Source organism: Chanodichthys erythropterus, chromosome 7, assembly GCF_024489055.1.
Source record: "Chanodichthys erythropterus isolate Z2021 chromosome 7, ASM2448905v1, whole genome shotgun sequence".
Lineage (NCBI taxonomy): Eukaryota > Metazoa > Chordata > Actinopteri > Cypriniformes > Xenocyprididae > Chanodichthys > Chanodichthys erythropterus.
In genome coordinates this window covers 28015005-28031098 of record NC_090227.1, presented here as the reverse complement: position 1 = coordinate 28031098, position 16094 = coordinate 28015005, and the positions used below count along the sequence as shown (strand labels likewise).

General features: G+C 36.3%; 1 protein-coding gene across 1 annotated transcript in view; it reads right to left on the bottom strand.

Annotated features, from left to right (window-relative positions):
* Nucleotides 1-16094, bottom strand: part of LOC137022919 (voltage-dependent calcium channel subunit alpha-2/delta-1) — a 152009-nt gene that overhangs the window by 94837 nt on the left and 41078 nt on the right. Inside the window, exons 4-5 of the mRNA XM_067389388.1 lie at nt 5073-5132; nt 460-495 (exon numbers count right to left, since the gene is read on the bottom strand). Coding sequence (XP_067245489.1) covers nt 460-495; nt 5073-5132 — 96 coding nt within the window. The remainder of the gene's footprint in view (nt 1-459; nt 496-5072; nt 5133-16094) is intronic.

The window sequence follows — 16094 nt, the reverse complement described above, 5'->3', positions numbered from 1 at the left end:
ATCAATTTGTCACTAATCAAAACCCAACAAAATCTCATATATTCAAACAAATAAATAAAGTTTAATACAGTTTAAATCAAATATCAAACTAAATTTCTTGCCAACACGAATGAATAAAGCCTAATTTTCTCTCCATGTTCCCTTTCCGCCTAGTACTTTTACACAATCTAATGCACACGCTCTCTCCATGTGTCTTACACACACTCATACTAATTGGCAGTTGAGATATATGGTGCACAAAAGGTGTGTAGCCGAGTGTGCATCAACCGAGGAGAAGATATATTCTGATCATCTCTTGACTACCTTAAATAACTCATACATAAGCTCTCTAAAGCATGGTCATAACTGGACCGAAGAGCTCACGGCATTCAAGTTTGATATAGTATCTGTGCTTGAAAAAATGCTGAGTGTGTCTGTGTGCTGAACTTTGATGTGAAGAGTCTTGAATTATATACTCACATTATCCTTGGCATTAAAGTAAACTATATCATCCTCCTGCAGAGAAAGAGAAAAATAAGAAAACTTGAAAACAGTTCATAATAAATATTAACAGTATTTTTTTGTAATAAAAAAGGGCCATGTTAGATTGCAGGCTGAATATCTCAGAGGTACAAAAGTTCTAGTTTATGCACTAGCTTCAAACCTGAGATTTTTTGGTCTTGTTTTCACAACGTTGCCATAGAAGAACCTTTCAGTGAACAGTTCTTAAAAGAACCAGTGAAGAACATTTTAACAATCTAAAGAAACATTTTCCACTATAAAAAAAAATGGAAAGGTTCCATGTGTTTTAAAAGGTTCTTCATGGAACCATCAAGCGAAATAAACTTGTTTATATAAAGTATATAACAGCCCAGATCTTAAAGGTGCCCAAGAATGCTTTTCACAGGATGTAATATAAGTCTAAGGTGTCTCCTGAATGTGTCTGTGAAGTTTCAGCTCAAAATACCCCATAGATTTTTTTAAATTAATTTTTTTAACTGCCTATTTTGGGGCATCATTAACTATACACTGATTTTGGCAGCGCCGCCCCTTTAAATGGCGTGCTCCCTGCCACACGAGCTCTCGACTATATTACAGCGCATTTACAAAGTGCACACAGCTAATATAACCCTCAAATGGATCTTTACAAAATGTTCGTTTTGCATGCTGTATGCATGCTTCGAATTATGTGAGTAAAGTATTTATTTTGATGTTTACGCTTGATTCTGTATGAGTTTGAGGCTATGCTCTGTGGCTAACGGCTAATGCTACACTGTTCGAGAGAAGAATGAAGTTGTGTTTATGCATTATACAGACTGCAAGTGTTTAAAAATTAAAATAGTGACGGCTCTCTTGTCTCCGTGAATACAGTAAGAAACGATGGTAACTTTAACCACGTTTAACAGTACATTAGCAACATGCTAATGAAACATTTAGAAAGACAATTTACAAATATCACTAAAAATATCATGACATCATGGATCATGTCAGTTATTATTGCTCCATCTGCCATTTTTCGCTGTTGTTCTTGCTTACTTACCTTGTCTGTGCACAGATCCAGACGTGAATACTGCCTTTCCTTGTCTAATGCCTTGAACATGAGCTGGCATATGCAAATATTGGGGTCATACATATTAATGATCCCGACTGTTACGTAACAGTCGGTGTTATGTTGAGATCCGCGTGTTTTCCGGAAGTCTTTTAAACAAATGAGATTTATATAAGAAGGAGGAAGCAATGGGGTTTGAAACTCAACGTATGTCTTTTCCATGTACTGAACTCTTGTTATTTAACTATGCCAATATAAATTCAATTTTTGATTCTAGAGCACCTTTAAAACACATACAATAAGACTCTGACGTGTTCTCAGAAAACCTAGCCATCTTTCAAATCATAGAGTGACAGTATTACTGTACTAAGCCAAGCATGCATATAACATGTGTTCGACAGATCTGAACTGTCATACATTTGCTTCGTAGCAACTGTGAAATGCATTAGGGAGAGCTGAAGAAAGCTTGGTCATGCCAGGTATTACAGTAAGTGGTCAGGATAACTTGCTGATGTTAAACCGCTCTGGACCGTCAGTGTTGTTAGGGGCAAGCATTTTTAGGCCTTCACAGCATATGGTGGGTGTGTGCGCAGATGTGTGTGTCTACAGTATAAATAAATCTGCGGGAGAAATGCAGAATGTGTATTCAGTGAAATCAAATCTTTAGACATCTGCAGGGAGTGTGGGTAGTGAAATTAGATCCATTAAGTTGCAACACATTCCCTCACTTAAATACAACATCAAATACACACAAAAGGAAAAACACTCTGGCCATAGTACAATGAAATTGTTTATTTATTTATTTGTCAATTTTTCACATTTTTGGATTTCATTTCATGAATCTTAATATAATTTAAGTAAATGAAGAGGTCTAGCACACCAAAGCATTTTGCAGTGAAATCGAGTAGAGGTATTATCAATTTCAATTTCCTACTGGTGGTCTTCATTTGGAATGATCTAATTAAAAATCTGTATAACACGTCAGATTTTATTCTAGTGATCAAGCCAGTCATCTAATATGTCTTCCGCTACCTAAAATAAACTTTAATGTGCAGGATGCAAACTGATACATTTTTTTTTTTTTTTTACTGAATATAACTGGTACAGTAAGGATATTCAATCTAATTGGGTAAAAAAGAACCATGATGAACCATGGGATATAATGTTATGCATGTTACCTAGACCACCATGGTTGCATAGCGACAAGTCACTTGTGAGTAGAGATGGGTCATGATGGTTGACTAGTCATCCAACAGCCAGCCAGTTGATTAGGGAGCTTGGCTAGTTTATTTTGAGATTTTTAGCAGCAGTTTTTTAATTAGTATGCTGACAGTTTACTGTTGCACTGTAAAACCCTCTCGGAAAAAGTATTTAAATTCATGCTCTTTAAAGCACCACGCTACAGCTAGACACATTTAGACAGACGTCTTTGGCCTTTGCATTGCATCTCTCACTATTTTTGAGCATGTCAATATAAAAATAGCTAATGTCTTGAGGTCCCTGCATTCTATTTTATCTAGCTGTTTTTAAATGCAAGAATGTCTTATGTAAACAAGACCAAAGAAATGTGGGATGCATAGCAGATTCAATTATATATTCAGTTTAAGTGTTAGTTCAAAAAATGAAATTTCTGTCATTAAGTACTCACCCTCATGGAGGGTTTTTGAAGCACACATAGGAAGAAATGACATTGCACCTTTTGAGGTCCAGAAAGGTATTAAAGACACCATTAAAATAGTCAACGTGACTACAGTGGTTCAACCTTAATGTTATGAAGCGTCAAGAATTTTTTTTTTTTTTTAGACTTTATTTAACAATTTGAACTGTTGTCATACGCAGTTAGCGTAGTGAATGCAGTTCAGAGCTTCCGTGTTACACACATACGTCATGTTGCTCACGTGAACAGCGTCGGCCAATACTGAGCTGCTGTTTAGACGTTAACACGGAAGCGCTCTATGGAAGTTCACTATGTCAACTGCGTATGACAAAAGTTCAAATTGTTAAATATTTTTTTTTTTCATTTACTCATTTACTTCTCTGGAATACAGAAGGGGGACATTTTGGGAAAAAAAAAAAAAAAAAACTTTTGTTTTGTCCTTACAATGAAAATCAGTGGAAGAATAAAGAATATCATACTTGTTTGGAACAACATGAGAGTGAGTGAATCATGACAGACTGTTCATTTAAGACTATCCCTTTAACACCGTTTTTCTGCAACAGTCAGCCCACTAGCTCAGTGATTTCCAACCAGTGGTACTAACCAAATCTCATGGCTAATTTGTACAAATTTGTAAGTTTTTTGCTAAATCATACATACAGTGGATACAGAAAGTACGAAAACATTTTTGTAACCTTGTCCAGATCTGTGCCTTGCCACAATTCTGTCTCTGAGCTCTTCAGGCAGTTCCTTTGACCTCATGATTCTCATTTGCTCTGACATGCACTGTGAGCTGTAAGGTCTTATTTAGACAGGTGTGTGGCGTTCCTAATCAAGTCCAATCAATATAATCAAACACAGCTGGACTCAAATGAAGGTGTAGAACCATCTCAAGGATGATCAGAAGAAATGGACAGCACCTGAGTTAAATATATGAGTGTCACAGCAAACAATACTTAGGACCATGTGATATTTCAGTTTTTCTTTTTTTAAAAATCTGCAAAAATGTCAACAATTCTGTGTTTTTCTGTCAATATGGGGTGCTGTGTGTACATTAATGAGGAAAAAAAGGAACTTAAATGATTTTAGCAAACGGCTGCAATATAACAAAGAGTGAAAAATTTAAGGGGGTCTGAATACTTTCGGTACCCACTGTATTTTATGAGTTGAGAAAATTAAATGAATTTGTTCGAATGACCTACCCCTAACCCCGCCCCTAAACCTACCCGTCACTGGGGTTTAGACAAATCGTATGAATTCATACGAGTGAGGTCGAATTAGCCACCTCATAAAATACGTACGAATTGGTCGTGAGTACACATACTCTAGGGGGTACATGCGCAGGTTCCAGGGGGTACGCGAAAGTATTTAGATTTTGCTTGGTGCCAGGAATGCCATCAATCATCACAACATCACCCTAGTTTGGCACATTAGTCGCTGCAAATGCATCCATTTACAATGTGATTTTACAGCATTGAGTATTGTAGCCAATCACAGGCATGTCGGTAGAAAGTAATGGCTAATTAGAGGTGTTTAAGTTACCAATTGTGAGAATCTACCCATTATCCCTCAAAACGCTGAATGAGTTTCTGTTTAGTGCCAGTTTACATGCTCACAAACCTAATCCTAACCCATTATAACAAACAAAGCGTAAATGCATTGTAAATTAGAGATTTATTTTAGAATTATGGGGGTATTTAAGGCGAATAATGTTGGGAACCACTGTACTAGCTCACTGGAAATAGTAGGCCTCCTTTTTTGTTGTAAAGCTGCTTTGAAACAATATGTATTACAAAAAAAATTAAAACTGAATTGATTCGAAACATAAAATCAAATAGATGTGTTGTAGCACCATGTAAATGTTCTACTTGTTGTAGAAGAACTTACTTCAAATTCATCTTTCCATTGATGCTCCATTTGGAAATTCTCTGCTGCGGTTGCCAAAGTCTATAAAAAGAACAACAGAAAATAAATAATTTTAATTAGTTAAGCACTGCATCAAAGTATCTGTGATCATGATCAAAGCAACTTTGATAATGAGATTAGGATAAATTAAACGTAAAACATTAATTACTGTAAATCAGCATTATCTGGCCTTACTTTGAATGTACTGTATAGCTCAGTTTTTATTTCATTACACTTAAAGTTCATCAAAAGAATTAGACCGAACAAATATACTGCAAATGGAGACAGTTAGTGGTCATATAAACTATAGAACAGGTGCGTGTGTGTTATACTAATAACACATAACACATATTATTTCAAAATTTTCATACTAAAGAAAAAAATTGTTTTGGCAGCCTTGATTCTGGCACAAAAGGTGACACCAAACAAACATGTGAGCAAGAGGTCTGACAGGATGGTGGGTTCTGTTTAAGAAAAGGGCAGAAGAGAACAGAATGGAATGGAACATTCAGGTCTTTGTTCTGTCACCCGGAGCGCTCGGCAGTGCAACCCCCGCACACACGGAGTCTGAGACTCTTCCCTGAAGGAAACGATACTGTAACATAGAATGACATTTCGAGAACAAAGACAGGGATTCACTCTTTGACACATACAATATTTTGGAATATATGCTGGGATTTTTTGACTTGAACAGAACAGAATGAATTGTAGCTTTATTTTCAGTTATATATGACCATGGTTAACCTAAATCTCCAGTGTGTAATTTAAGAGAAAAAACACTCCCAATGTTGTGCCAAATATACAGATTTTTTTAAAGGAACATTTATCTAAATGTATTAAAGGAGCCATCAAATGCTTTTTTATAAGTCTAAGGTGTCCCCTGAATGTGTCTGTGAAGTTTCAGCTCAAAATACCCCATAGATTTGTTTTAATAATTTTTTTAGGCATAAAAGGCATCTAATTTTGGGGCATAATTAGAAATGCACCGATTCAGGCTGCGGCCCCTTTAATTCCACACACTCCCAGCCCCCGGAGCTTGCGCTTGCTTTAAACAGCATAAAAAAAAGTTCACACAGCTAATATAACCCTCAAAATGGATCTTTACAAAGTGTTCATCATGCATGCTGCATGCATACATCAGATCATGTGAGTATAGTATTTATTTGGATGTTTACATTTGATTCTGAATGAGTTTGAGGCTGTGCTCCGTGGCTAATGGGCTAAAGCTAACATTACACACTGTAGGAGAGATTTATAAAGAATATAGTTGTGTTTCTGAATTATACAGACTGCAAGTGTTTAAAAATGAAAATAACGATGGCTCTTGTCTCCGTGAATACAGTAAGAAACAATAGTAACTTTAACCACATTACTTTACTCGAAGTATTGCGTTTACATGAGGTAAAGTTTAATCGCAATATTGCCAATATTCCATTATAATCGCATTGTGAGGGTGCATGTAAACGCATTTTCTATGCGTACACAGATTCGTTCATTATTCAGTTAAATTCATTTAATTAGCATATTGTCTGACTTTATCAGTTGTATTTAATGTAAATATATCCAAGCTCATTACTTTTAGTAGCTAGTTTGACTGCATTTTAGCTATTTTAAATAACAAACAGCTTGGACAATTTCATATTAGCTGTCCAAACAGATTTTGACACAGATGCAGTGCACGCGGAGTTAAAGTCGGCATTAAATGGAAGTTGCGATCATCCTTTCTTCACTATTGTCATGTATATTCAAGTTTAACAACTTCTTAAAAGAGAAAAAATAAAATGTAAGGTGGGACTTGATTTTGAATTGATTGGATCAGTGGATCATTGTTGCTATTTCTGTGAGTGACAGGTTGCTGGAGGGGTGAGGATATTGTCCCGCCCTCACGTCGGTGAAAACGTCATCAGAGAAGAGATGTCATTGCAAGAAAGAGGGAATGTTATTTTGATTAAAGATTATGAGGGCACTTGAATTTTTAAAAAACAATGGTATGCACAGATAAATCATTTATAATAAACTCTCCAATATTCCATTAAAAATTTGTCCTTTTTAATTTCATGGCAACTTTAAAGCAAAATCAGCAAATCAATTACATAAACGGCCCATGCCCATATTCACCCCTTCGTTCACCTTTAGAAGTAAACAGACCATGTCAGAACAATGTTGCAGAGTGATGTTCATCGCTCATGTCATAAAAGAGGCTGTTGTGCTCATGAGTCATGTCCCAAACCCATTTCCCTTTTCACTCTGTCCATGTTCCTGTTAAAGGCTTAGTTCACCCAAAAAATAAAATGCTGTCATTAATTACTCACACTCATGTCGTTCCACACCCGAAAGACCTTCGTTCATCTTCAGAAAACAAATTAAGATATTTTTGATAAAATCCGATGGCTCAGTGAGGCCTCCATTGACAGCAAGATAATTAACACTTTCAGATGCCCAGAAAGCTAAATGTATTTAAAACAGTTCATGTGACTACAGTGGTTCAACCTTAATGTTATGAAGCGATAAGAATACTTTTTGTGCACTAAAAACAAAAAACAAAAAAGACTTTATTCAACAATCTAGTGATGGGTGATTTCAAAACACTGCTTCATGAAGCTTCGGAGCTTTATAAATCTTTTGGCTCAAACTGCCCAAGTCACGTGATTTCAGTAAACGAGGCTTTCGTTTACATCATAAGGGTTTTGAAACGTTTAGAAATTTCAATGGTTCACATGACTTTGGCAGTTTGATACACTCTCAGAACCACTGATTTGTAAAGCTTCAAAGCTTCACGAAGCAGTGTTTTGAAATCAACCATCACTAGATATTTTTGAATAAAGTCTTTTGTTTTGTTTTTTTGGCACACAAAAAGCATTCTTATCACTATATAACTTTAAGTTTTTTCCACTGTAGTCACATGAACAGTTTTAAATATGTCTTCAGTAGCTTTCTGGACCTTGAAAGTGTTGATTATATTGCTGTCTATGGGCGAGTCAAGTACCTTTTGGATCTCATTGAAAATATCTTAATTTGAGTTCCGAAGATGAACGAAGGTCATTCGTGTTGTGGAACAACATGAGGGTGAGAAAATTAATGACAGAATTTTCAGTTTTGGGTGAACTAACCCTCTGTAATAAATAAATAAACAATTTGCACCTGTACCTTTAACACTTCTATATGTTAATGCACTATTATTATTGGTTAATATTTGGCAATGTGCTCACACTGTGAGGCAGGCTGTGTTTTACTGAATAAGTGTCAACATGAGAACACGTCAGTGTGCAAATCTGCAACTCAGTAATGGTCTGGTTAGACAAGGTAGAAAGCCTTGGATTGTGAATTTCAAAGAGCCACACTACATAATACATCAAACTCTTATTTCAAAAGAGCAAAGAAATGATATGACAAGAGTATGGAATCAAATTAGCGTTATTCACTTTAAAGGTCTCTTGGTTTGAAGCGCAGCGAAGGCTGATGTTTAATAATGTGAGCTAGTGATCTAGCAAGCCTAGCATTTACCTTAAATAAACCGTTCCGTCAGATAGTGTGTCTCATCAGAAACCTCAAAACCTACTAACCAACACAGGTACCTGCGATCATCAGATACTCTCTCAGTAAAGCCATCAATGCTCTGAAATCCAACCCTTCATCTAGAACTTTGCATAATTGTGCACTGTCCCACTTTTAAACCCCTAAAAGTTCTGTAATTTTATAACACGGGCAAATGTGGGCCCGTAAGGTAGGCCAGAGAGCTAACAAATGCATTACAGATGCAACTCACTCCAGTCTGCAACACCTCACAGTTTTGTCAAAAACCTTTACAACAATGACACCCATCATCGGGAAAAAAAAAAGAAAAAAAAATGCACATCAACCTTTCTATCCAGACACTGTGGATGCCGTTCTTATAAACAGACGGACACTCACGCACATTATTAGACACTCGAGAGCTGGAAGTCTGGGCTGAGATCCAGCAGTCTCTGCACCTCCTCTGCACAGTCTGGGAGAAACTAAAAATACACTGTTTCACACTCTGGCACGTACACATTTACACATGCGCCCAGCGCTTGTTATGCAGGATATGTAAGACTGCGTTCAGACTAACCTTACTCTTAAAATATGGCAGAAAAACCAGAGAAATGCAAAACAGCAAGTCACTCATCCTCGTACAAACGAACTACAATTATAACACACCATGAGCACAGCAACAAGTCGATATATATCCACACGCGGCATCGATGGCATGCTGCTGCCATAACAACCGTTTGCAGGAGAGACTCATTAGTGGCCTGTGGTCATTAGAGGTCCTCAAGGACTAAAGGTTCATGGGGTTCATAATGGAAACTAAGACTTAAGTATTTCCACTGCTCATTAAAGAGAATAATCAATTACTTACAATAAAGATAATGAAAGACGGAAGGTTAAAGTTCCATTCATTCAGATGTTACCTGGCAAATAGTAAAGGTAAGGTTGAGAGTTGAACTGATTTGAACTCTAATTTCTGCAGCCACTCAGCAAGAAGACATCATCCTCAGATGACAACTAGGCAATGTAATGAGTAAAAAGCAATGGGAGATAACCATTACTGCAGCTAACACACAAAAATAGCTTACAATTGAGGATTACAGTTGACATCAATAAACAAAAGGAAAAGGAAAAAAATAAAGAAAAGAAGTCTCTTAGGCTCATCAAGGTTGTATTTATTTGATCGAGAGAGAGAGAAAAAAAAAACAGTTAAAACAATAATACTGTGAAATATTATTACAATTAAAGGTAAATGTTTTCTATTTTAAAGGTGCCATCGAACGTTTTTTTTTGCAAGATGTAATATAAGTCTAAGGTGTCCCCTGAATGTGTCTGTGAAGTTTCAGCTCAAAATACCCCATAGATTTTTTTTTAAATCATAGAATTTTTTTTTAAATTAAAGCAATTAAAGGGGCTGCGGCCCCTTTAATTGCTAGCACTCTCGCACTGCTCGCTCTCGACTCTATCATTGCATAAACAAAGTTTACACAGCTAATATAACCCTCAAAATGGATCTTTACAAAATGTTCGTCATGCAGCATGTCGCGTAATTATGCTATTTATTTGGATGTTTACATTTGATTCTGAATGAGTTTGAGGCTGTGCTCCATGGCTAACCGCTAATGCTACACTGTTGGAGAGATTTATAAAGAATGAAGTTGTGTTTATGAATTATACAGACTGCAATTGTTTAATAATGAAAATAACGACGGCTCTTGTCTCCGTGAATACAGTAAGAAACGATGGTAACTTTAACCACATTTAACAGTACATTAGCAACATGCTAACGAAACATTTAGAAAGACAATTTACAAATATCACTAAAAATATCATGGATCATGTCAGTTATTATTGCTCCATCTTTCATTTTTAGCTATTGTCCTTGCTTGCTTACCTAGTCTGATGATTCGGCTGTGCACAGATCCAGACGTTAATACAGGCTGCCCTTGTCTAATGCCTTTCATAATGTTGGGAACATGGGCTGGCATATGCAAATACTGGGGGCGTACACCCCGACTGTTACGTAACAGTCGGTGTTATGTTGACATTCACCTGTTTTTCGGAGGTCTTTTAAACAAATGAGATTTATATAAGGTGGAGGAAACAATGGAGTTTGAGACTCACTGTATGTCTTTTCCATGTACTGAACTCTTGTTATTCAACTATGCCGAGGTAAATTCAATTTTCAATTCGATGGCACCTTTTATACATTTTAAAAATGTTTTAAAATGTATTCCTGTGATCCTCAGCAGCCATTATTCCAGTCTTCAGTGTCACATGATCCTTCAGAAATCATTCTTATCTCATCATTTCTTATTATGATCAATTTAAAACTTGTCTTGCTTTGTGTGTGTGTGTGTGTGTGAATCGTGATTTATTTTCAGAATCGCCTTCCAAACACAAATGAAGATATTTTTATGAAGATTTTTGTCCCTCCATTTAAAGAATGTTCACTTCTGAATGAAAATTTCCTGATAATTTACTCACCCCCATGTCATCCAAAATGTTCATGTCTTTCTTTCTTCAGTCGAAAAGAAATTAAGGTTTTTGAGGAAAACATTCCAGGATTTTTCTCCGTATAGTGGACTTCACTAGGATACAATGGGTGGAAGGTCCAAATTGCAGTTTCAGTGCAGCTTCGAATGGCTCTATGTGATCCCAGATGAGGAATAAGGGTATTGTCTAGCGAAACGAAAAATAAAAAAATGTATGTACTTTTTAACCACAAATGCTTGTCTTGCACTGCTCTGCGATGCGCCACACATTACGTTGAAAGGTCATGTGTGACGTAGGTGGTAGTACCGCGGTTATAGGCCTGGGAGATAAAACAGTATCGATATTTATTGACGGTACGTCTTTATCGATAACGATAGAAAAAATGTTCGATATAACTCTTGATATAGCTTCACTTAAATGGATTAAAATGTAAACAGACATGAAGTTCGGTTCCATGAACAACTCCCAAGTGCGCTCCGTCCCTGAATCTCAAACAGATGCTATGAGTGACACGCAAACAAGCTGCTGTGGAGTTCAGTAGCGCAATAGCCATGTGAAATCAGAACACACAAACACATGAAAATGAGTGCTCTACCTGCCGGCGACGAGGATATTGTGAATAAAAAAGGACATGTCAGCTTGTCAGTGTGGCAGTTTAATGGTTTCCTTACGTCTTACAGTTGATCTACTTCAAAGTTCGTCTTAAGATTGCAGTTGTCATGTAGTAACAGCTGCACAAACAGTGTTTTCAAACACAGTATGTTTATTTCTGTGTTACAAATATTCAAATTATCCCAGAAGTACGGAGATAAAAGTTTATAGTTCAGATAAAACACTACTGTCTATGTTATCGATCAAAATAGAGCAAATAAGCTTTTGAAAGAAACTTGGCGCTGAAAATGACACATTTATCAAGTGACATGTTAGTGTTAAAAATGTATGTGACATTGAATGTTCATTCAACGGATTCTTTCAAATACACTGATTCATCCAGTAATGAAACAAGAGTAGTTATGATTGAGTCATTGAATCATACATCCAAACAGATTTTTTTTTTTAAGTAATTATTTCAAATATATTTAAAGTTTTAAAATGGACTGCAGCAATTAATATTTTGTCAAAACCTCTAGTAAATTACATGTTATTTGGTGGAATTCAAACATTGTTGTTCTACTGAAATTTATTCAATAATTATCGATACCGCTCAATATGAAACATTATTATCGTGATCATTTTTTTAGCTGTATCGCCCAGCCCTACGCGGTAGGGTGAAAAACTTCCAATCAAAAATCATCGATATCGTTGTTTTACCTTTTTTTGTAAAGGGCATTTGGCTTAATCTTTGCACGTTGCTTCGTAAACACTGGATCGGTATTTCATGCATGCGGATCGCAGAGCTACTGCTAGATGAGCATTTGTGGTTGAAAAGTATATACATTTTTATTTTATTTTTAGAAAATAACCAATTGTTTCACTAGACAATACCCTTATTCCTCATCTGGGATCGCATAGAGTCCTTTGAAGCTGCACTGAAACTGCAGTTTGGACCTTCCACCCATTGGTAGCTGTTGAAGTCAACCATATGGAGGAAAATCCTGGAATGTTTTCCTCAAAAATCTTAATTACTTTTCGACTGAAGAAAGAAAGACATGAACATCTTGGATGACGGGGGTGAGTAAATAATCAGGAAATTTTCATTCAAAAGTGTACTAATCCTTTAAAGTCAATTAATTCTCCTAAAACTTAAAAGATCGAAAAAAGGTCAAAGGCATCGTAAAAATAATAAATCGAGCGGTCTAAACCAAATCCAAGTCTTCTGAGGAGACACGATGACTTTATATGATGAACAGATACACATACTGTAGTAAACACGGATGTTCAAGACCTGCTTAAACGACATGAGGGTGAGTAAATGAAGACTGAATTAAAATTTTTGGATGAACTAACAAAGTTTGGGAATAGTCATTTTGACAAGTTTTGCGATTAGAACCGTCATTGATCATCTGAAGCTCATTTGTGCTGTAGCTCTCTCCTAAATCTAAAAGCGCAAACATCATTTAAATCGAATAAAATTGAATAGTTTTCTGTCGATGAATGTATCCAAACAGTTGCTCATCTGTCTATTAAAACACATAATATATTAAAGCGTCTTTGGTGTTTCCATGGTTTCTACAAAATAGAGTAACATGGGTATGATGTCATTGATAGTGACGCACGGACACGGTTCGTGTCCTGGTTAAAATTGCTTATTTCTCTGGATTTAAACACTTGGAAACATTTGGGATAATGTAAGTACACAAGTCAACAAAATATATAACATTGTTCTAATAGTTTTTGGATATTTTAATCCAAAAATCTTATATATTGTGCCTTTAAAACAAAAATCTTTCTCTTCACAAATAGCTTACTGTATCTTGATTCTCAAAATAATAGAGATACAGTATACTATCATTTCTAGCACCTAATTTAAGACATTAAAAGTTGAAACACTCCAGATGACCTACACCATACATCAGTTTTGTAGGATTTCTAATCAAGCAATGAATGGAATAACCAATAAAAATTGTTCAGCTAAATGGAATCGCTTTAGGGTACTAGTCAGATTCGATTCAACAGGCGGACCAAACTGTTCATGGCAACAGCTCCAGTGTTACAAGAACTAATGCGTTCGGTAAATCACAACCTTTGTGTGGAGGTGTGTTTAGAACTGATAGTCCCAGAAATAAACTACAGCCATGTTTGCTTGTTCATCCCTGCTAGTTCACTCTCCTCCAATTCATCAAGCTGATTACAGTAACCACAGTGGAGTAAGTCAATAACCTCACAGGAGGTCCATCAATACCTTTACTCCACTTTAATCTCACCAGACCAAAGAGAGAGAGAGAGAGAGCGAGAGAGAGAGAGAGTGGAAAAAGTGGAGAGAAAGAAAAAAAGTATTTAATTATAGACAGGTGAGTGTCAAAACATGCTCCATGGATCTCATATCAAACACTGCATACATATAATGCCCTAAAGGAAAAATATTAATCTTATGTGGGTCCAGGTATGCACACTTAGGAATTTGAATAAACCTGCAACATTTGTGTTACAGATATAAACGATAACTTTTTAAGTAGAGGTGTGTTATTATAGCCTGGTTATGCTTTCCAAATGGAAGATGATTAAAGAGGTGAAAAAACCCTGACTTACACTGAAGGAGGGATCTGAGCCATATCTAGAGACCAGAATATCAAAGACTTGAGGATAGGCTCTTTTAACTTGAGCCAGTAAGTAACCACTTAACAATCACCCTAGCAACAACATAGCAACGCCCTAACAATCACTCAGAGCACCTTAGCAACCACACTCAATACACCAGGGCATAACAGCACATTTTGTTCAGTTTTTCACTAAAAAAATATAAATAAAATCCCATTTTTTGGACTATTTGGTGTCCTGTATCTTTTGTACAGCATTTGAAGTCTTTTAAAAATGGTCACATTTCAAGAAGAAAACACCAGCGATTCCAGGGCATAAAATGAAATATCTTTGGACAAGAACAAAGAAATGTATACAGGTTTGGAACAACTTGAGGATGAGTAAATTATTTGAAAGTGAAATTTTCATTTTTTTGGGTGAAGTATCCCTTTAAGGTTTAATTTTCCCCATGCTAGACTATAGACGACTAACTCAGGTCCTGTCGTTCGGAATAAAGGGATTTTGACGGGACTGTAAACCACAGCATTGCATAAAGGTGAAACAAATGCATCTCTGAATGAAGTGCAGAGAGAGAGAGGGATCTCACCGCTGCTTTAATATCACTCCCATCAATCCTGTATTATTCTAGCCATGAAAACGCATGACAAAAGAACAAATGACACTCTGAGCTCACACGGCACATTCATCTTTTTTTGCAATTCGCATTAAGCCTCTCATTTGCTTCCAGAATGCAAAACTACCTGCTGCACAAACACTCCGTGCAACTGGCAGCCTCATTTATTCTGCACATATCCTGAAAACCAGCAACAAACACCATGCTTTTTCCTTATCTCATTCCGATAAGATGCTCAGGAAACAATCTAAAATTCACCTTCCCATCACCTGAATGTACTTTGGTGACCTTACAGCACAGTTGGTCCATTATCCCAGGACAAAGACCCAGACAGACTGCAAAGTGACACAGGCTATAAACTAAGCAAGGCCGGAGGTATATTGCTTTATAATGGGAGACTTTGGCTGAGCATCGTCATTGAGTTGCGGCAGTCGCTCATAAATCCTGTTTGGTGCTGCTCTCTTGGGCAGTGGCGAGCTTCATAAATGATTCAAGATCTGATGTGCACGTCTATTCACAGATGAAGATGTCCTCTGCCCTGTGGTGATGGACTGCAGCATCAAACCCCAACACTAATATGGAGTGCTGTCATGCCCAGGCAGATGTTTAGAGAATGAAATTAAGTGTAATTATTCGCAATAATAAAACAAGCTTTGACTAAAGTTAGTATGAAAAAAAAAAAAAAAAAAAACTAACAATTTTTATAAATAAATAAAAATAAAACGAACAAATTTATAAATAAATCAAAATATAAACTAACAAAAAGTCATTTGGTTTAACCAAAAGTTCGGTTTTACCGAATGACAATTTTGGTTATACCAAATTATGATATTTTCAAACAATACTAACAGGCTGATATTGAGCTAGCAAAAGGACAATCAAACATTTTAGATTTAGTACAAGTTTTTTCAACATTTTCCATGTTTTATAGTGGTTGCACCGAATTACCTGATGTTTCGGGACATGCGTATGAACAAGTGAAAACATTAATTTTTCAAATAGTTAAGAGAGAGTTAGTTACTTTGCTTCACGACCATGTGGTCCTTTGCAGGTGTCTGAATGATGTCATATCCTGTCACATGATACTGACCGCAAGACTTGATCCAAAATGGTCCCTTAATATTGGTTACTCCGAATGACATCAATTAAATTCATTTTTCCGGACTTTCTTTCTCTTTTAATACCAT